We start from the raw sequence: 22,875 nt of genomic DNA on the forward strand, positions 1-22,875 counted from the left end.
GTGCATTTTTTGAAAAGTACTCCAATGTGAAGTGGCCCCTCCGCCCTCAGCAGAATCTGCACTTTAGAACAAATGGGGAGAAGATGTGTTGTGAGTGAACAATCAAAGTGATGTCCACGACCTTGTTGGAGTGCCATGAGCCAATTCTTTCCATTGTGTATTGATGCTGACCTAAATACAGCCCAGTCCAGAGACCTTCATGGCTCACTTTTTCTTTGGATAGTTTCTTGTACAGATGCTGCCTGCAATGCTGCCACTCTGACACAGTTTGCTTCCCCTGTCACTCATCTGCCACTCATCACCGCTGTCTGTCTTTCCTTCATGCCTTTCCTGTCATAATGCGCCACCTACAGTAGGATGAGCAAACCTCTAACTCCTGTTAATAGGAGGTATAACCATGCTAACGTCTCACTTAATGACATGACATCACATTGTGTTGTCACTTATTCCTAATGTGAAGCGTTGACATGACATGAAAGCTGTGAGCTCAAATGCGAGACATTGATTGCATGAGATTCAGTTTGTCTGGATGAGTTTGGAAATGGCAGCTGGAGCCCTGATCTAGTCTACATATATCTACATGTGGGATACATGTTCTGAGTTATGCATAAAGTCCTATTGGGCCCTGGGTGAACCATCCCCCACCCGACCACAACCACAATATCACATTACTGATGTTATTTTATTCAAATAGTTCAAAGTGAAGAAGAGCAGAGAAACAATTAGATCAATAAATGACAATAAGTGTAAATGTCACACATCCTTCATCACACAAATACAAATGAATGAAATAAAGTCAATGAATAAAAATACTCATGAGAATGAACATCTGAATGATCATCTGAATTTAGTGCTCAGAGTGCAGCAGGATGTTCACTCTGGGTCTCATAGCGTCCAGGCTACTGTTGCATGACATGCACAATGAACCTCACGCATGGAGACTTTGCAAACCTTTATCTTTGGAGTCTCTCCTCTTCTTCTTCTGAACGGGACACCTGGAGGTTCTACTATTGGCCTTTTGTGCATGATACACCATTGACTTCTGTCCGTCAAACAGCCAGAGTCCAGACTGACGTGATGTCAATAAATTCACGTAGATGCAAGCACAGAGTCCTGTTGTTTTTTTTGTTTGTTTTGCCTTTTTTTTTTACATTTTCACATAACCCAATAAATTGCATGTAGCTATAAGGGATCAATCTTAGTTTTATGAATGAAAAACAATTTATCAGGAAACAGCAGTTTGTATTGTGAGTCACTTTGACAAATTCATCTTTGTGCTTCACATGAGAAACCAGGTTGAGTTGGATGGAGAACTCTGAAGTGAGAGCAGATCAGTGTGTTGCTGATGTGTGAAACCTTCATGCTAAGATCTTCCAGCCGTGGATGATGAGAGAAGAAGCAGTGGTTGTGTTGCTGCTGCCTTCACAGACCAGCTGCTCATCTCCAAGTCCTGCTTCTTCCACTGAGGATTCAGCTCCACCAGTGGCTTCTGGGAAGTCTCTCCCAGTAACCACAGCAGCTTGTAGGGAGAAGCAGTCCGCCAGCTACCAGGCTCCACTGGGGTCAAAGGTCGTGACACTTCCACAGAAACTGTGTTGCTGTGTCTCAATTAAGGTTCTGCACCCTTGAGACCGAGTGTCCTCCGTCTGAAGGAAGCGTTCTTTGAGTACCCAGCCTAGAATGACGGTCCAAACCCCGCCTCCCCTGTCACCACTCGGGACGGTCTAGCCTTCGGCATATTTCCTCGTTTCGTCACCGCCGGTCCTTCCGGCTGGCCAACCCCGGAAGTGACGTTTTTATAGTATCAAGCGAACCATTGGTTCGCCATCTAACGATGGCGTTGAATGTTCAAATAAATAAAAACCCAATGTTAAAACTGCATATTTTATGTGAAATTTAATACTTAAATTTATACTGGCGGGGTCTTTGCCAGTTGATGCCGCTAATTTCAGCTGACTTCCCAGGATCCCACGATGCTTTGCAGCAGCATGCAAAGCATCGTGGGATATATACGTGCGCCAAGGATAGTAGCGGTGCATCCTTGGAATCGGCTAAAACGAGTGTGTATTTCCAAGTACGCATATTGAGCGTCCTAAGCACCCTCGGGAATTGGGACAAGCCTTCACGCAGTGCTATGACGCAACTTCCTTTCAAAATGCGTACTTCAAGGATGCAGAACCTGAAGTAAGACATAGCATGTGTGTGCATGCAGCTTCCTGTTTAGCTCCACTTGTGGTAGTTCTGCCAGCCACCACCAGATGGAGCTCTACTCTTTACTCTCCTCCTCACCTCCAGCTGTAGAGACAAGAAGAGACAGCAGGACTCACGGTCCTTGAACGAATCATCACAGAGACGTTAACTGTTGATGGAGTGACTGGTGAGAAGAAGCAGACTCTCAGTCACATGTCAAGTCTGGAACATATGAAGGTCATGTGACCATGGAGTGTTGGACTGATAATGAGGCCTGATGAAGATGAACTGATCAATAATTGAGTGGTGAACTGAGAGAAGAAGCAGTTTGGTAGCAGATGTTGGATGAATGAGGAGCAGCTGGACGACACCATCCTCCTCACACTGTGACTGGGAACACTGGACCTCTGCTGTGGGATCAACTGGCTATGGTGCTGGAACCATCATCCATTGCTTCCAAACCAGTACTGACCTCACACTCTGTAGTTTATAGTCTCTGCTGTGGACAAGATCCATCAGTGGCTTCACTGATGAATCCTGCAGCTGGTTCCCAGTCAGGTCCAGGTGTCTGAGGTGGGAGGGGTTGGACTTGAGAGCTGAGAGAAGCCAATCACAGCTGAGCTCTGACAAACTGCAGTCCTCCAACCTGTACAGAGAATAAATGATTGAGAGTTTATAATGATGGAGCGTTTTTCCAGAAAATCAAAGTGAAATGTTGACTTCAGAATCTGACACTACAGAAAATGTCACCTTGAAATTAAATCCTCAGTCCAAAACAGAATGAAGTTTTCATATTTCTAGATGTCATTTTTATATGAATCAACCTTCAGGTCAATGTTTATTCAACATGTGTGATGAACTGTGTTTGGTGCTGAAACCATCATCCACTGCTTCCAAACTAGTACTGACCTCAGTTTATAGTTTACAGTCTGGACTCTGCAGAAAACCACTCAGCTCCTTCACTGATGAATCCTGCAGCTGGTTGTTGAAACTCAGGTCCAGGTGTCTGAGGTGGGAGGGGTTGGACTTCAGAGCTGAGAGCAGCCAATCACAGTTGAGCTCTGACAAACTGCAGCTCTCCAACCTGAATAAAGAATCAATATTTGATTTCTTCCATGGTAAATGTCATATTAAGAGTCATTTCTCCCTGTTGATGATCCAGATGTGCAGCTGCTGGGATCACCGAGTCATTCCCTCAAAGGAGCAGCTCTCCAACCTGAATAGAGAATAAATGGAGAGTTTATAATGGAGTTTTTCCAGGGTGTCATCACTCTGAAAATCAAAGTGAAATGTCGACTTCAGAATCTGACACTACAGAGAAAAAAAAAAATGGAACAGAGGGAGGGCCGAGTGAATGAGCGCTGCAATCTGAAACCACTGGATGGCAGGATTTTACACACTGTACCTTCAAACCCATTTTCACTCATTTCAAACACAAACCATCCATCCATCATACCCGCTTATTCCAATTCAGGGTCACAGGGGTCTGCTGGAGCCTATCCCAGCTGTCTTAGGGCGAAGGCAGGGTGACACCCTCGACAAGTCGCCAGTTCATCGCAGGGCCACATAGAGACAAACAACCATTCACATGCACACCTACGGACAATTTAGAATATTCAATTGACCTCACATGCATGTTTTTGGACTGTTTTGGACCTCTGCTATGGGATCAACTGGCTTTGGTGCTGGAACCATCATCCACTGCTTCCAAACCAGTACTGACCTCACACTCTCCAGTTTACAGTCTGGACTCTGCAGAAAACCACTCAGCTCCTTCCCTGATGAAGTCTTCAGCTGGTTCCCACTCAAGTCCAGGAGTCTGATGTGGGAGGGGTTGGACTTCAGAGCTGAGAGCTGCCAATCACAGCTGAGCTCTGACAAACTGCAGCTCTCCAACCTGAATAAAGAATCAATATTTGATTTCTTCCATGGTAAATGTCATATTAAGAGTCATTTCTCCCTGTTGATGATCCAGATGTCATTCCCTCAAAGGAGTCATTGTGCCAGTGTGTTGTCAACACAACAGCAGTGTGTCAGTCAGTGTGCAGCCAATCAGCAGTGATGATGGAAAATAATCAGTGTGTAATGTGTCAGGTAAGGATCCAAAGGCAACACCAGTTGAGCAAGGAAAGGGGATTTATTTATGCCAGTTAGCAACCATAGGCTAACGCTCGTGGTCAGGGACGAAAGGCAGGTCGATCCTCCGGGACGGTGGCGAAGCAGGCTGGTCGGGGACGGAAGGCGGGTCATATGTCCGGGGCGGAGATTGAGGGTTTGTTTCCAGGGCATTTCAGGTCGGCAGGAGCAGGGCAGGAGAAACAGGCTCGTGGTCGGAAACCGTAGCGAGGTTGGGTTACCGGGACAGGAACGCAGGTCAGGGGCAGAAACAGGTCGAAATCGTGCAGGCAGACCAGGGACCGCCATAACAGGGGTTAGCGGACAATCTGGCAATGAGTGTGTGGGACCAGGGCTTTTATGCAGCATTGATGGCGGAGGGAAAACAGGTGTGTGAATCCGTGAAAACCTGCCTCAGCTGCGCGCCAGCCAAGGGCACACAGAACCCAGCAGGCATGACTGTCAGGCATGTGACAGAACCCCCCCTCTGGGGACGTCCCAAAAAAGGGGTGGGTGGGAAGGAAACGCTCAGAACTCCTGGGGATCCTGAGGAGTGTCTGTCGGCCTGCTCCGACGTCTCCTCCTCCTGATTTGTCGTCGGAGGCTCACAAGCTCTCCTAGCCCTGCCCATCGTGGGTTGATCCGGGTTGTCTCGGTGAAAATCCTTGATCATCTGGGGATCCACAATAAAACGAGAAGGCACCCATGACCTCTCCTCTGGGCCATAACCCTCCCAATCCACCAGGTACTGCATTCCTCGACCCCTCTTCCTGGATTTGAGGAAACGTCGAACTGCGTACACTGGACCTCCCTCGACAAGCACTGGCGGAGGTGGATGGGGTGGGACCAACGGGCTCTCGTGGACAGGCTTGACCTTTGACCCATGGAACGTGGGGTGTACTCTCATGGTCCTCGGGAGCTTCAACCTCACCGGCGTCGGACTAATGACCTTCTGGATGAAAAAGGACCCACAAATCTAGATGCCAGCTTTCTTGACTCCACCCGGAGCGGGAGGTCCCGGGTGGAGAGCCATACCTTCTGTCCTTCCTGGTAAGTAGGTGCTGGGGTCCGACGGCGGTTAGCAGAGGTCGTGAAACGGTCCACCGAACGTAGGAGCGTCATCCGAGACTGTGCCCACGTCCGCCTACATCGCCTAACATAGGCCAAAGCGGAGGGACATGTGACTTTGGCACTGAGTGCCGGAAACAGAGGAGGCTGATAGCCATACACACTGAAAAGGAGAGAAACCTGTGGCAGAGCTGACCAATGAATTGTGCGCATATTCGATCCATACCAGCTGATCAGACCAGGATGTAGGATTCCGGGCCACCTCCATCTCCTGGTTCTTTCGGTCTGTCCATTAGACTGTGAGGACAGGCTGGAGGTGGCCCCCACTGCCTTGCAACGCCTTCCAAAATGCCGATGCGAACTGTGGCCCTCTGTCCGAAACAATGTCCTCTGGCAGACTGTGTAGGCGGAAAACATGCGAGACCACTGTAATGGAAAAGTATTCTTGTGTTATTCTTTATCTTGGTTTATATTGTATGATCACTAGTAGCACGTGAAAACTGTTAGAATCCTAGGTTAACATATACGCATCGTATTTCACTTTTTATGGCCTGCCACGGATGTGCTCATCCTCTCCCTGTACAGGATATGAGCTGTGAAATCGGTCAACTATCGTATAGTCGTTGGTTTGTCTCTCTGTTCTTTCCTTATGTCTTCCCCTCCCGGTCCACTGTATAAAAGACCTTCTTCCTCTTTCCCTCTTTGCACATGCACTCGCATTTTTACTGTGTTTTGTGCCTCAGAGCTCCGATCCATTTTTATTGTTTGTTCATTAAATTACTTATTATCCCAGCATTCCTGCATCGGCATCTTCACTCTTTTCCACAACACCACCAACTCTGCAGTCTTTGGCAGAGGGGAGCTTCTGTAATGGGACAAAGTGAGCCATCTTGCTGAAACGGTCGACAATTGTAAGGATAACTGTTACCATCAGAAGCGGGCAGTCCTGTTACGAAATCCATGGATATGTGTGACCAGGGGCGGCGTGGGACAGGCAACGGTTGTAGCAGACCTGCTGGAGCTTGGTGAGACTGCTTGTGTTGATTGCAGGTAGGGCACGCTCTCACAAACTCCCTGATGTCCCCTTCCATGGATGGCCACCAAAAACGTTGCCCGAGTAGCCCCCCAGTTCTCTGGACACCAGGGTGGCAGGCCAACCGAGAGGAGTGTCCCCACTCCAGGACTTCTGATCTCAGAGGATCGGGGACAAACAGCCTATTATCCGGGCAGGCGCTTGGACCAGGTTGACCTTCGGCGGCCGCCCGGACTCTCCTCAATGTCCCAGGTCAGGGAGGCCACCAAACAAGTCGTCGGGAGAATGGTCTCCAGCTTGTCCGCCGACTCCTCCCCCCTGGTGACCTGACGGGACAGGGCGTCAGGTTTGCCATTCCTAGAGCCGGGGCGATATGACAGAACAAAATTGAACTGAGTGAAAAACAGCGCCCAGCGAGACTGGCGGGGATTCAGCCGTTTGGCTGAGCTAAGGTATTCTAGGTTCTTGTGGTCCGTCCAAACCAAAAATGGCTGCTTGGCTCCTTCCAGCCAGTGTCGCCATTCCTCCAACGCCAACTTCACCGCTAGTAGTTCTCCATTGCCGATGTCGTAGTTCTGCTCCGCCGGTGTGAGTCGACGGGAGAAAAAGGCACAGGGATGTAGCTTCTGGTCCTTGGCGGCAGTCTGGGACAAAACCACCCCTACACCAGTGTCAGAGGCATCCACCTCCACCACAAACTTCCGTTCAGGATCCGGGAGCTGGAGGATGGGTGCTGAAGAAAACTTGGTTTTTAGCAGACGAAAAGTCTCCTCTGCCTCAGGAGACCATTCAAAAACCCTCTTCACACTGGTCAATCTGGTGAGAGGTGCCGCCAGCGTGCTGTAGTTTCTAATAAACTTCCTGTAAAAATTGGCAAATCCCAGGAAGCATTCCTGTTCTCCGGGACTGGCCAGTCCATTACAGCCGTTACCTTGGCTGGGTCCATCTGGATGCTGTCCCGGGCGATGATATGACCCAAAAAAAGACAGACTCAGCGTGGAACTCACATTTCTCTGCCTTAACGAACAATGAGTTCTCCAGGAGACGTCGCAGAACTGCCCTCACATGCTGCACGTGGTCCTGCTGGTTATTAGAAAAAAAATCAAGATGTCATCTAAATACACAAAAACAGAAATGTTCAACATGTCCCGGAGCATGTCGTTCACCAACCCCTGGAACACCGCTGGAGCGTTGGTGAGCCTGAAAGGCATCACCAACTACTCAGTGTCCGGCCGGGGTATTGAAGGCAGTCTTCCACTTGTCCCCCTCCCGGATCCGGACCAGATGGTAGGCGTTCTGTAGGTCGAGTTTACTGAAGACAGTTGCCCCCTGCAGGAGTTCAAAGGCCGAGGAGATCAGAGGATATCGGTTCTTTACCGTAATATCATTGAGACCTCTGTAGTCGATGCATGGCCGGAGGGATTTGTCCTTCTTCGCCACAAAGAAGAATCCCGCTCCGGCCGGAGACGATGAAGGGCGGATGGTTCCTGCAGCAAGAGAGTCATGTATGTACTTCTCTATGACCTCACGTTCGGGTTCGGAGAGGGAACACAGACGGCCCTTGGGTAGAGCTTTTCCTGGCAGCAGGTCTATGGCGCAGTCGTAAGGTCGATGCGGAGGCAGAACAGTGGCCTTGGTCTTGCTGAACACCTGCGCCAAGTCGTGATACACTGCCGGAACCCCAGACAGATCAGGTTTCTCAGGGGTTGGAGAGGACTCCTGAAGGAAAGGGGAGGCATGACGCAGACAGGAGGAGTGGCAGGCCCCTCCCCACTCCAACACGACCCCACCCCTCCAGTCAATGTGTGGGTTATGTAGCTGTAGCCAGGGAAAACCTAAGATCAACGGAATGTCAGGATGATCAATGATGTGGAACTGAATCACCTCATTGTGGTTACCTGACAGGAGCATGGGAACCGGAGCAGTCTGATGGGTGACGGTGCCCATGGAGTGACCATCGCTCTTGACGGAGGCCCAGTTGACGGACCAACTCACCACTGATAATGTTGCAATCCGCCCCCGAGTCAACCAGAGCTGCCAGTTCGTGGGCGCCCCTAGGCAAGAGCAACCGGGACCGAAGAAACGATTGTGCAGGGTGGGGAGGTAAGGAAACCGGGCTCACCCGTATCTCCCCAGTTACTGGTGAGTCTTTGTCTTTTACCGGACAGGATGCCACGAAATGTCCCTCTCCTCCGCAGTAGAGACACAAATTCCCCTGGCGACGTCATCTCCGCTCCTCTGAAGAGAGGGTTGTGCGTCCCAGCTGCATGGGTTCGGGTTCAGCTACTACAGATGTTGGAAGTGGTGGCCGTGCCCATTCCCGGCCGGCAGTGAGCACCCCTTGGCGGCGCTCCCGTCGCCGAGCCTGCACCCGAAGATCTACCCAAACGGCCAGCTTAATGACCTCATCCAATGTCAGTGGCAACTCGTATGCCACTAAGGCGTCCTTAATGTAATCCGCCAAGCAAGGAGTTGAGGAGCAAGGAAAAAGGATTTATTTATGCCAGTTAGCAACCGTAGGCTAACGCTCGTGGTCAGGGACGAAAGGCAGGTCGATCCTGCGGGACGGCGGCGAAGCAGGCTGGTCGGGGACGGAAGGCGGGTCATATGTCCGGGGCGGAGATCGAGGGTTTGTTTCCAGGGCGTTCCAGGTCAGCAGGAGCAGGGCAGGAGAAACAGGCTCGTGGTCAGAAACCGTAGCGAGGTCGGGTTACCGGGACAGGAACGCAGGACGCAGGTCAGGGGCAGAAACAGGCTGAAATCGAGCAGGCAGCCCAGGGACCGCTGGAAGGTCATAACAGGGGTTAGCGGACAATCTGGCAATGAGTGTGTGTGGGACCAGGGCTTTTATGCAGCATTGATGGCGGAGGGAAAACAGGTGTGTGAATCAGTGAAAATCTGCCTCAGCTGCGCGTCAGCCAAGGGCACACAGAACCCATCAGGCACGACTGTCAGGCATGTGACACAGTGAGTACTGTGTGTGCTTGTAGCTGTTTTCAGTCATCAGAGTCTCGTTACAAGTCAAACACATTCAAAGGACAAGATGAAGAAATACTGCTGCACTATTAATCTGCCTCTAATATTTCTTCACAGGATCTTCTGCTCAGTCATGTGACCTTCATCACCAATCAACAACTTCCATTGAGCTCTCAAGTGACTGGAGACATTTTCCACACTTTCTTCCACCATCCAAAGTCTTTTCTGGCTGCAGATTGTTGACATGAAAATATCAACAACATCCACTTTGTCTAGATGAGTCTTTAATATCTGCTTCAAAGTCTTCACACTGAGCAGCGTTACACACCAGTTGTCATCTGCTGACACACACTGTCCACCAGTAGAAAGCAGGAACTGACCTGAGAACTTCCAGTCTGCAGTTTGGACTCTGCAGTCCAGCACAGAGCAGCTTCACTCCAGGATCCTTCAGGGTGGTGCCACTCAGGTCCAGTAGTGTGAGGTGGGAGGGGCTGGACTGCAGAGCTGAAGACACCACTGCTCACTGAAGCTCTGGGAGTTCATCACCATATCTGCAATGAAGGAGAGCAGAGTGAGAAGTTGCTGCTTCCATCATTCATCATCATCACCATCACCATAATCATCACTATCATCATCACCATCATCACCACTATCATCATCATCATCATCATCATCATCATCATCATCATCACCATCATCATCATCATCACCATCCTCATCATCATCATCATCATCATCATCATCATCACCATCACCATCATCATCATCATCATCACCACCATCATCATCATCATCATCATCATCATCATCATCATCATCATCACCATCACCATCATCATCATCACCTCCATCATCATCATCATCATCATCACCACCATCATCATCACCACCACCACCATCATTATCATCACCACCACCATCATCATCACCACCACCACCATCATTATCATCATCACCACCATCATCACCATCATCATCATCATCACCATCATCATTATCATCATCACCACCATCATCATCACCATCATCACCATCACCATCATCATCATCATCATCACCATCATCATCTTCATCATCATCATCATCATCATCATCATCACCACCACCACCACCATCATCACCATCACCATCATCATCATCACCATCACCATCATCATCATCATCATCATCATCATCATCATCATCATCACCATCATCATCTTCATCATCATCACCACCATCATCACCATCACCATCATCACCATCACCACCATCATCACCACCATCACCATCATAACCACCATCACCATCATAACCACCATCACCACCATCTTCATCATCTTCATCATGAATGATTGAATAGTTGATTTTGGTTGACAGTGTAAATTCAATCAATCTTGTGCAATCAACTGACAACAATGAAAAAGAAGCTTCCAAAACAAATGTGCACATTATAAAGACTCACAACAACAAAAACATAACAACTGTGTGAAGGAAAAAGCAGCAGGCTGAAGCCCAAGCTGACCTGAGAACTTCCAGTCTGCAGTTTGGACTCTGCAGTCCAGCACAGAGCAGCTTCACTCCAGGATCCTTCAGGATGGTCCGGCTCAGGTCCAGCAGTGTGAGGTGGGAGGGGGAGAGCTGAAGACACCACTGCACACTGAAGCTCTGAGAGTTCACTGAATGAAGGAGAGCAGAGTGAGAAGTTGCTGCCTCCATCATCATCATCATCATCATCATCATCATCATCATCATCATCATCATTATCATTATCACCATCACCATCACCATCATCACCATCACCATCATCACCATCATCATCTTAATCATCATCATCATGAATGATTGAATAGTTGATTTTGGTTGACAGTGTAAATTCAATCAATCTTGTGCAATCAACTGACAACAATGAAAAAGAAGCTTCCAAAACAAATGTGCACATTATAAAGACTCACAACAACAAAAACATAACAACTGTGTGAAGGAAAAAGCAGCAGGCTGAAGCCCAAGCTGATTCTTGCCTCTCCTATACAGTCCATAAGATTAGCTGGAATAATTAGTCAGACAAAATCAAAAAGGAAAAAAAGAGAAACGCAACTCAACAAAATATGCTTGACATTATTCTTCATCATTGACTCACAATTCAATCATTTATCCTCATCATCATCAAGTATTTTGCCCTTCAAGATTTTTTCAACTCAACAAAGAAGCACACATTTTCAAATGGTCACTGATCCCATTCCAAAATGGAACTCCCAGAAAAGAAAGACATCTATATTTAACAATGCTTCTCACCTTCCATCATTCAAAGACACTCAACCCTCTGAACATGGATTGATTTTCTCTCACTTTAAAAAACTTAGAATACTGAGTGCAAGATTTTCATTCTTTCCTGGAAATAGTATTTCTAATGTTTTCAAGTCCACTCTATCTATGAATTGGAAGATCTTTGACTCTATCAATCATTGATTTGTGCTTTAGGGAACTTTATTGATTATTCTGACAACTCTTTTCTGTAGTTAAATTACAGGGTCAATATGTGTTCTGCATGTATTTCCCCAAATCTCTGCCTTATCTTTATTGATCACTACCTGGACTGATGGACATTTGCCTGTTTTGCCTGCAGACACCCTGTTATTAATCTGTTTCGGATGCTGTGCTTGCAGGACTTAATGTTACATTAAGGTGTTTGATTAATGCATTTCTTTTATTAAAGGATTTTTCACCCTAACATAACGCTACTCAAACAGCTTAGATGAAAAAAAGGGAGTGTGATTTGGGTTTGTGGTACATTATGACAATCTTGGACTTGCAAGACTGATATATAATACGCATTCCCATCAATGCGTATTATATATGTGTTATTTAGCTCATCTATTCTATATTTTAAATAGATCACATTTGACATCTGACCCACTGAACACTTACTATTGAACATATTTTTAAACTATGGGCTATTTAGTCTTGTTTTAGGATATAATATAATTCATTGCACAAACTGTCAGGCTAAGTATAAGAGCTATAGTCTACTACAATCAGTCGTGCCAAAAAAGAGACATTGTCTGACATTTTTATTTTATTGTGTCAGCATTGAACCATACAACCATGTAGTGTTGTCCAACAAGAATGCATGGTGAATCAAATCCCAAACAACCTATGAAACAATGAACACCTTTCCATTGCACTTCATTTTATTGAGCACTAGATGACCTCCTCGAGCACTGTGTCATTGAAGCCTCGAGTAATGAACCATTTTTTGAATCAAGTGTCAAAGCTTCAACAAAGCCTCCATCGGCCAGCACTACTCCTATGATTATAAAGAATACTAAATCACAGAAAGTGCTGAGAATAATCAAGTTCTCATCTTTTATTTCAGACCTGACCAGAGATGTCTCATGCTTACAAAACAATGGAGCAAACAATAAATTGAAACAATAAAATAAAATGTACTTTGTATTTCAAAGAGGTGGCAAAACAGATGCTGAAATAAGTGCATACCTGAACAAAGTGTCAACTCTTATTGCGCGGTCTGCTAACTGTCTAAGTTATTAATTAATAACTACTGTTAATATTTCTACATATATATTAATATTAACATAAGTTAATATGACATTTCAATCACAGAGTGATGAAATGTTTTATTTTTGATTCAAATTATATTATATTATATTATTTTTAGAAAGACGGCACATTCCAGCTCTACCTACTAATATGCTTTAAATCGCAGTAGATTCCATCTGCGACGGACGTTAAATGTTCCCCAGTTGAAATGGTGCATGCACGACGCATATTTCGCCAAGCCTATCAGAGAGAGACACCAGCCAATGCTTGCCACACTTACCCAATTACCTCCAACAATCTACCAACCATTCACTGATGTTTTTGACAAGCCCCCATTTGTCATGCCTCAAGCCCTGTGATGCTGACAAAAAGGTGGAGACCAGGCTGTGGGTGAAGCTTTAACAATAATTTATTAAGGAAAACTACATAAACCAACAAAGAACGTAATCAGTAATGCAATGAAATGGTTGCGTGTAAGTCTAGTGTGTGTGTGTGTGTGTGTGTGTGTGTGTGAGTGCAAACAACCCAAATTTAACCCATAACACAAAGAAAAAAAGTCCTAAAGCAACCCCCAGCTTCTCCCTTAGAGGTCCTGCTTCTCCTGTATGCAGCCACCCAATCCCAGCAAGAGCACCAGCCTCTTGTGTTCCTCCAGCCACACCCAATCAGCCTCCAGGTGTCCCTCATCAGGCCAACGAGCTGGTTGTGCAGGAGCTGGAGATGGGCTGGGCACAGGAGGCTCCCCACAGGCCATCACATGATATATAAACTGTATAATATGTAAGAACTTAACCCAGAACATGGGTGAAAATGAGAACTAAACTGACCTTTGAAAACTAAAAACCCTGAAATGTGAAGAGGAATCTTTGCTGTCTTTGCCTTTTTGGACAAAGTCCTGGGGGTCCCAGTCCTCTCTGGAGTCCCCTCTGGAACATACTGTATACTGTATATATGTGGGTGAGAGACAAAAATATTACTGAAGTTCCAATCGTAACTTACCATCATTATATCACTGGTTCCACTGAGCTCTGTTCTGTGCTCTGCCGTGTCAGAGTCGGACTCCTCATCCTTTCTGCTGCACTCAGGTGCATGTTTGCTGAAATACGGCTGCTGAGGCTCACCAGTGCTAATGCTGCTGCTGCTAGTGCTGGCTATGGCTAAACTCAGTCCCGAACCACCACCAAATAGGTCTGCAGTTTTTTTTTCCTGGTTGCTGCAGGTTCCTCGAGGGATTTCTTTCTTTCTTTCTTTTTAATCCCTGAGCCATCAAATATGTGTGTTAAATTTTACTTTGGTTGTGTGTGTGCAGATGACGACTTCGCCCATTCGCCAGCCTGCTGCTGGATGAGTTGCTGCTGCTCCAGGCTCACGATAGGCTCCTTCCACCCCATGACCAGAGCTCCCCACGGTAACAACAGCCACTTCCTGTAGAGCATATGTGTCAAACTCGAGGCCCGCGGGCCAAAAACCAAGTTAATTATCTTTGGCCCGCATGATGATATTTCATTGTTAGTATTACAGTTGGCCCACTGGTATATTGCACGCACCACCATACTACAAGTACCACAGTGCACTGTGAGTCTGGGGACGTAATCTGGCTTCCTGAAAACACTCAAATATTTCCTCAGTTTGGCCGTGTGTTTTACACAAAGCCAGCGTTTTCACTGAAACCACACAGAGCAAAACTGCATATTAGGTAAGTTTGAAAATGCCTTTGTCACAGCTCTAAACCCCGCCCCTCCTCTTGCAACCTGAGCAGCCGTAAGGTGCAGACGACCAACAGCAGCAGCATTGGACAGTGGACTTGTTACTGCTACAATGATCAGCCTGCAGTCTTCCATTAACCTCCACTAAAACAAAGCACGAATAATAACACACGGTGCTGGTGGATGGTGTGCAAAGTGAAAATAAAGACAACCAAACCGATCTGCATATTTCCTGTTTTACTTTTTATTGATTTTCTTTTGGCTCGGCAGACTGGCCGACCGTCTTTTCATGAGCGACCTTTCTGTTCTCTGTGGTGCTCATGTTGTTAATGAGCTGCTGCTTCTTTAAACCCAGCGTGCTTCAGGTGTTCTTCTTCTGCATTCATGGAGTAAACTAGTGGCGCCACACCAGGTCTGGCATAGGGACTACATCGTCTTCAGTCGTTTCCAGCGTCTTCGTGTAAACGGGAACATTTTTAAAGATGGCTTCATGTCAACATGTTTTTTTCAAGAGCGTTTTGGAAAATTGTCGGTTTGAAAAAATGCCATCTCCGTGTCAACGGCCCCTATGTTTGGTAGCACATAGTTTTGTGAGCCACTGTTCTCTTTGATAACAATAAACAAAGCATCACTCAAAACTGGTCTTACTGATGAACACCTTCACTCCATCCTGACTTGTAGATGAGGCACCAAGTATCTGGCTCAGACTGGTGAGCATCATGCAGCAGCAGACTGACCCATTTTCAGTTTTTAATTTAGTTTCCTTTTTGAATTTCTTGCTACTATAGACCATTTGACTTCTCTTTGAAGGAAACAGTTTTTGGTTGTTGCTTGCCTGTAGATATCTTCTCCGTTGAATGGACACTGGAAAGGTTGCAGAGATGGAGCCACAAGAAATGTATGCAACTGATTTTATTTATTTTCAACATTTCTAGCAGTGATTGGTGAGGATCACAAAGCAGCAAACTGACTTCAATGCAGCTTGAATGCAGCTTCATTCTTGCACTTTTCTCTCTTGCTATTGAAAGGACAGATTTGATTTCTCTTTGGAAAAACTTTTTTTATTTTGTTTGCCTGTTAAAAATGTTTACACTTGAAATTATTGATGAAATAAATGATTTAATGCAAGGCTGCATTTCCCTCTTTACATTGTGAACAGAAGATGTCCACTGAAGGTTGTATGGTGCTTTACATTGTCAAACAGTTGTGAGTTTTGTCACAATTTCAGATACACAACATCTCCAACCTCAAGAAGGCGTTTGGCACCATTACTTGAGCTCATATCATATGTACGCTGATGCGCATAGGCCATAAAAATCTGGAATCCATTTTTAATCAACAGAGCAGCTGCGGGATGCCAAGGATTTCCACGTGAAAAGACATAGAAGTCAAACTGGTAGACTCCTCTCACTGGTGCAGTAAAGAAGCCTGCAATGGCAGAAGAGAATTGTCAGATGAATCAGTGGTCAGGTGGAAGTCTTTACACTGTAACCAGTCAATCAAAGTAGGAACCTGTGTTTGGGTTGTAGGCATTTCCGATGTTTATATAATATCCTTCGCCTGACGCCAGTAGAGTGGCGCAGTGGTTAGCGCTGCCGCCTCACAGCAAGAAGGACGTGGGTTCAATTCCGGGCCTGGGACCGTTCTGTGTGGAGTTTGCATGTTATCCCTGTGTCTGCGTGGGTTCTCTCCGGGTTCTCCGGCTTCCTCCCACAGTCCAAAAACATGCATGTGAGGTCAATCGAACATTCTAAATTGTCCATAGGTGTGCACGTGAGTGTGAATGGTTGTCTGTCTCTATGTGGCCCTGCGATGAACTGGCGACTTGTCCAGTCTCTTTCCAGAGGCCCTGAACAGTGTTTCGGGGATAGGGCTTCCAAGAATGATGTAGCTGCTCACATTGAGGCTGTAGTCAGTTGCCAGCCACCCCCCAGAGAGTCATGGAGATTAAACAGCACACACATCAGGAATGGGTGGCCCGAGTATGTAGAGAAGGTGGCAGCCACAATCAGACACTTTTATCAGTTACGGGGGGAACTATCTGAGTTAGACGGCTTGGTAGTTAGGGGGAGCCGCACAGTTATTCCCAAAGCGATGAGAGAGCTCATCTTAGAGAGGATTCATGATGGACATCAAGGTCTAGCTAAATGCAGAGACAGAGCTAACCAATCTGTATGGTGGCCCAAAATGTCAAGTGATATCGTGACAAAGGTGCAACAATGTGAGTTCTGCAGAGAAAACAAAAGCGCACAGAGGAAAGAGCCCCTAATGCCGAGTGAACTCCCATCCAGGCCATGGGAGAATATCCATAGACCTGTGTGAGTTTAAAAAACATTACTACCTAGTAGTGTCTGATTATTATTCCAGATATATAGAGACATAGGCATGTTGCCATGACAATACAACATATGGGATATTTTTCAGTTTTACCCAGAATCCCTTGCAGCAAATAGTTTTTTGTGAACTTTTTTTGTCGGTCATCAGTTTTTCTATTTCCTTTGATTTTCTTGGTTAGGCTTCAGTTTAGGTGTCAGGGTAAATGAGGTGACGTCCACCTCTGGACATGAAAGATCAGCTGAGGTCAAGGTCACGCAGGTCAGTTGCTGAGATGTTTTTTTATATTTACAGAATATTAAATCATTGAAATATAATGATTGAGATTTTGTCTTATTTATAATTCAATAATCGTTCGAAGTCCAATCACAGTTGTTGTGAGTCACTTTGTCTGTTTCAGATGAAACAACATGTTTTATCTGATTGAGTTATCATAAACCAGAAATTAAGTCTCATAAAAACAATATTTTCACCCCAAAATAAAGGTGTGATATCAACAACACAACCTTCACAACGCTGTCAGACTTTGACAAATTCATCTTTGTGCTTCACATGAGAAACCAGGTGGAGTTGGATGGAGAACTCTGAAGTGAGAGCAGATCAGTGTGTTGTTGATGTGTGAAACCTTCATGCTGAGATGTTCCAGCCGTGGATGATGAGAGCAGAACCAGTGGTTGTGTTGCTGCTGCCTTCACTGAGCAGCTGCTCCAAGTCCTGCTTCTTCCACTGAGGATTCAGCTCCACCAGTGGCTTCTGGGACGTCTCTCCCAGTAACCACAGCAGCTTGTAGGGAGAAGCAGTCTCATCTCCACTAGTTATAGTTCTGTCAGTCACCACTAGATGGAGCTCTCCTCTTCACTCTGCTCCTCATCCTCCCTCACCTCCACCTGCAGAGAGAAGAAGAGACAGCAGGAGTCAGGACTCACGGTCCTTGAACGCATCATCACAGAGACGTTGACTGTTGATGGAGATGATGGAGTGACTGGTGAGAAGAAGCAGACTCTCAGTCACATGTCAAGTGTGGAACATATGAAGGTCATGTGACCATGGAGTGTTGGACTGATACTGAGGCCTGATGAAGATGAACTGATCAATAATTGAGTGGTGAACTGAGAGAAGAAGCAGTTTGGCAGCAGATGTTGGATGAATGAGGAGCAGCTGGACGTCACCATCCTCCTTTCACACTGTGACTGGGAACACTTGACCTCTGCTGTGGGATCAACTGGCTTTGGTGCTGGAACCATCATCCACTGCTTCCAAACCAGTACTGACCTCACACTCTCCAGTTGATAGTCTCTGCTGTGGACAAGATCCATCAGTGGCTTCACTGATGATTCCTCCAGGTCGTTCAACCTCAGGTCCAGCTCTCTGAGGTGGGAGGGGTTGGACTTCAGAGCTGAGAGCAGCCAATCACAGCTGAGCTTTGAGTGTCATCGCTCTGAAAATCAACGAACGAGCGAAAGAGTGCTGCACTGCGGAGTCCATTACTGGCTCTTGATGATTTTGCTGTATGGGCCCGGACACGGATTCATCAAGCCAGGTGAAAGCTATCCTGGATCAGTGCGTGCACAAGGCTTCCTTCCATAGACCCCCGTTATGGAGCTGAGATTGACGGATTGGCCATCTTTGACCTCCTCATAAGCCTCAATGAGGATTTGCGCCTGGGACGGGGATTCAAACTCTCTCACTTTCAAAGCTCAATAAAATGTGGGCCGGCACAGAACATATCTCACTTCCACCTATCCCACTGTTGTGCAACCAGATCACACATCAATTGATCCAGGATAACCAAGATATCCCGGCTTAATCCCTCATCCTAGTTTCCTGCAACAGGGCCCAGTCAAGTGAAAATCATGACAACAATAAGAAGAGTGATACAAGTTGTAGAGTGAAGAGTGTGAACTGACCTCAGAGTCTCCAGCTTACAGTCTGGACTCTGCAGAAAAACACCCAGCACCTTCACTCCTGAATCCTGCAGCTAGTTCCAACTCAGGTCCAGGAGTCTGAGGTGGGAGGGGTTGGACTTCAGAGCTGAGAGCAGCCAATCACAGCTGAGCTCTGAAAACCTGCACTTTATCAACCTGAATAAAGAATCAATGATGGTGTGAGTGGAATTTTAATAACTGTCTCAAATTAAAAAAGTATGAATGTCTATAACACTGTAACGTTCATTAGACCAATCAGAAGCACAACAACAGCACTGGGTGACAAAAAAAACTTTTTGTAAGTTGTCTATGTTTTTTTTTTTAGCTTAATTAGGACCATTTTGCATTGCTGAATCCAAAAGACATCCATTTTTCTCAGTCAGGTCCGGTTTTCATGCTAATTTGATTTAAAAAAAAAAATAAAATCAGATCTTCTGGCTAAATTGATTACATTTTGTGACATTATCAGTTGATTTTCATTAATATTTCTCATCGAAAAAAGGTTTTAGGAGAAACAAATAGTTTTCTAACAGAATGTATTAAATGTTACAACATTCAATTTCTGTAAATTGAATAATAGACATTGATAAAGGTCGGTACATGTAAATTGAACGTTACATCTTCATTGTGCAAATTCATTATTATGGGCAGCTGTGTCTCAGTTGGTAGAGCAGCTGGGAATTGATGATCAATGGGTTGGCGGTTCAAATCCTGTCCCCCCCCCCCCGCCCACATGCTGAAGTGTCCTTGGGTCCAAAGACAGGTCGTGGAATTTAATCACAGTGAGCAACAGGACAATTCAAGATCAGGATACTTTCTCATGATCCCAGTCACATCAATAGTGCAGAAGTAGCAGTCAGTGAAAATGGTTTGTCAGCTCTCTCCAAACCATGGGAATTCCAAACTTCAGATACAGACTTCATGACTCACCAAGTTTAATACCAACATAAGCATGGTGTAGTGGGGTAAGGTTGATTGATTAGTTTAATCGATCAAACTCACAAAGGAGTGGAAACGGACATCAAAAAGAAAATAATTTTAATGTTTATAATATTTAATATGATTTGATCGGGGCACCACCTGCTTTTTGGTTGTTGACGTCAGCAGGAAACGCCAGAATCAGTCTCAATACTGTCTCCTTAAAGGGGAGTTCTTGACGATACGCAGGGATTTGAATCACACTTTAATAAGTCAGTCAAACAATGACATCAGGCTTAATGTGCATTTATTTGTGTAACAATAGATGGTTCACACAGAACAGTATGACATGAATGTGATCATGAAGACACAATCAGCAACGAACTGTGTGAGTGTTGTGTGTGCGTGCATGCGTGCGTGCGTGCGTGCGTGTGAGACAGAGAGAGAATAAGTAAAGAAAACCTAAACTTAAGCTAAAAGTAACAAAATAAAAGAAGAAATATAAAAGAGTTTCGTTTGTCTGCTAGACTTGTTGTGACTAAGTCTAGCAAAAATAATTTAGCAGTTATTGGTTACACTGATGCGACAACCAGACTCTTGACAGTGAGCAAGTGATGAGGGCTTACGTTGGATGAGCTTCTTCCAAGGTGGTCCTGGGAGTTTGTACTGTACCGTTCGGGTCCGGTACCGCGCAGGAAGCTTGGATTAGCAACACCGACTGTCGAGGTGGAACTGCCCGTCCTGCTCTGTCCTGCAGGTGGCTTCACTGGCGTTTTGGCATCAGTGTTCCTTCATAACCAGTTGTAATGTTGGTGATCAAACAAATTACACGGTTACGAGGAAGGAAAAACTGCTTGGCTGGTCCAAAAAGAAAAATCACAAAAATCACAATCTCGGGGCTGAGGATGCCAGTTGAGATTGGGCAAAAGTTAAAATGAAAAATAGTTCCTCCAAACGTGGTTCACCGGAAGGCCATGCTGCAATAAATCCCAATTGTCCTGGTGAAAAACATTAGGTCCAGATGTGGCACTACAATGGTAAGCATGCTTTCTAGAATCGTGTGACTAGATTCCAGTTAGGAACAATGGTGTATTCACTGCAGATGTAGCAGAATATGTCAGGCCCATTTTTGTAAGATCTTCTAGTCAAAGCTATTTCATTCACTTGTAATAAATAAATTAAAAAAAACAATTCGTCCTAACGTTGTTTTTCAATATTATATTGCAAAATCTTCAGATTTCAATGATTGCAAGAAATATCAAAGAATTTTGCATCATATGACGTGACAATACTACTACAAGTAAACAAAAATGTCAAAAAACAAATGCGTAGCATAGTTCAGAAAGTTGACCTGACTGAGCAAAACCATTCAGTCACATCAAAATTATCCTAAATCAGCTTGAAAAACTTCAACAATAAATTTGGTGTTGACCTTTGTAACCATAAAAAAATTAATCACCACAATAAAATATTTTATGAACCACTGATCAGCTGTTCAAAATGTTGCAATTCATTGATTAATTTTGCCTCAAAGGTTCAGTGTGTAAAATCAGTACAGATTTATTGCTGAAAGCTTCATATACAACCATCAATATAGTTTGAAGTGTTTGATTAGTAGAAAATAAAAGTCCTCTGCTTTTCCTGCCGTTAGAACGGTTCTTTATGGAAACAGACAGAAGGTCAAAGGTCGTGGCCATCTTGCACCACCATGTTTGTTGGCGGCTGGTTGGGAAGATCAGTTTGAGAGACTGTTTCATATTGATGGTTGGAGGCTGGAATCCTCTAATAAAGCAAATGCTGAGAACAAATGGTTATTAAGTGACTGAAATGCAGTGGAATCTTTTCTGCATCTTGCTCATCAATACTGAACTGACTGAGATGATAGAACCTGCATTGACACTTGACCTTCTGCTGAGTCCAGCTGGATCTATCTACCGTATCTAAGTGCTCATACAGGTGGCTAATGCTAGCACTAGCTGAAAATTATGCTAACACTGGACTGTCTGCTGTGACTGTGACTGATTGTGATGCTAAAAAGATGCTGAACAGTCTGTTACACTATTAAGAGTCGATTAGAGGTACAAGGAAGTAAAAGCATGCAATAAAAAAATACACGCAAAACACAGCAACAATAAAATTCACAAATTATAAAAATCAACCAATAAAACCAAAATTCAAAAAGAAATATATAAAAGAAGAAAAAAGAAAGAAAAAAAGAGTTTGTACCCCTGTGCCTGTAACATGATCACACCCTGGAAAAACTCTCCTTCATTATAAACTCTCCATCACTGATTCTCTATTCAGGTTGGGGAACTGCAGTTTGTCAGAGCTCAGCTGTGATTGGCTGCTCTCAGCTCTGAAGTCCAACCCCTCCCACCTCAGAGAGCTGGACATGAGTAGGAACCAGCTGCAGGGTTCATCACTGAAGGTGCTGAGTGGTTTTCTGCAGAGTCCATACTGTAAACTGGAGACTGAGGTCAGTTCACCCTCTTCACTCTACAACTTCTATCACTCTTGTTATTGCTGGCATGATTTTCACTTCACTGCTGTTGGAAATTGAATTTGCAGTAACTGGTTTGTGTTTGAAATGAGTGAAACTGGGTCTAAAGCAGTGTTCCTCATATCAATGTTACATGCTTTGCCATAATCCCTATCATTACCATCACCAGTTTTCTACGTTACACTTAGGCGACTGTTACCTCAATCCGTACATACACCTTTTAAATATTGACAACCACAGATACATATATCTACTCATATCTATATAAATAATCTCAAACACGCTCTGGTACTGTTTTTCATGACCAATCACAAAGTAATCTGGAAATGAATTGAACGCTGAGAAGCAAATTGGCAAGGTTTATGCTCACAGTGGAATGAAGCGGACACAGGTGCTATCGATAGCCCTGATGTCAGTAAGATCTGTTGGCTCACGGACAGGATTCACCCCCTTTGAGCTTGGGTGGGTGTTCCCTTTCCGGGACCTCGAGCAGATAATTATTATCAAATCCAGCACTGTTTCTGACATATAATCCTATTGTGATCAAACTAATAGCGTTTCTCTTAAGTT

At 45.2% G+C, this 22,875-nt stretch overlaps 3 protein-coding genes and 1 long non-coding RNA gene across 4 annotated transcripts in view; 1 reads left to right on the plus strand and 3 right to left on the minus strand.

The window, feature by feature from the left end:
* The window catches only part of LOC142891171 (NACHT, LRR and PYD domains-containing protein 14-like), a 261,301-nt gene that overhangs the window by 33,007 nt on the left and 205,419 nt on the right, over positions 1 to 22,875 (plus strand). The gene's annotated exons all lie outside the window — the stretch shown is intronic.
* Positions 3,106 to 22,875, minus strand: part of LOC142891081 (NACHT, LRR and PYD domains-containing protein 14-like) — a 407,498-nt gene continuing 387,728 nt past the window's right edge. The window contains exons 11-12 of the mRNA XM_076030408.1: positions 3,914 to 4,087; positions 3,106 to 3,274 (exon numbers count right to left, since the gene is read on the minus strand). Coding sequence (XP_075886523.1) covers positions 3,106 to 3,274; positions 3,914 to 4,087 — 343 coding nt within the window. The remainder of the gene's footprint in view (positions 3,275 to 3,913; positions 4,088 to 22,875) is intronic.
* The window catches only part of LOC142891194 (NLR family CARD domain-containing protein 3-like), a 331,599-nt gene continuing 318,344 nt past the window's right edge, over positions 9,621 to 22,875 (minus strand). Inside the window, exon 2 of the mRNA XM_076030658.1 lies at positions 9,621 to 9,933. Coding sequence (XP_075886773.1) covers positions 9,903 to 9,933 — 31 coding nt within the window. The 3' untranslated portion in view covers positions 9,621 to 9,902. The remainder of the gene's footprint in view (positions 9,934 to 22,875) is intronic.
* Positions 17,250 to 18,383, minus strand: LOC142891209 (uncharacterized). The gene is made up of 2 exons (XR_012927201.1): positions 18,235 to 18,383; positions 17,250 to 17,849 (listed from the first exon to the last, which is right to left on the minus strand). It is a non-coding gene; the product is annotated as an uncharacterized LOC142891209 (long non-coding RNA).

The sequence above is a fragment of the Nelusetta ayraudi genome, unplaced genomic scaffold (genome assembly GCF_046127955.1).
Source record: "Nelusetta ayraudi isolate G7.1 ecotype Tasmania unplaced genomic scaffold, CSIRO-AGI_Nayr_v1 ptg000028l, whole genome shotgun sequence".
Taxonomy (NCBI): Eukaryota; Metazoa; Chordata; class Actinopteri; order Tetraodontiformes; family Monacanthidae; genus Nelusetta; species Nelusetta ayraudi.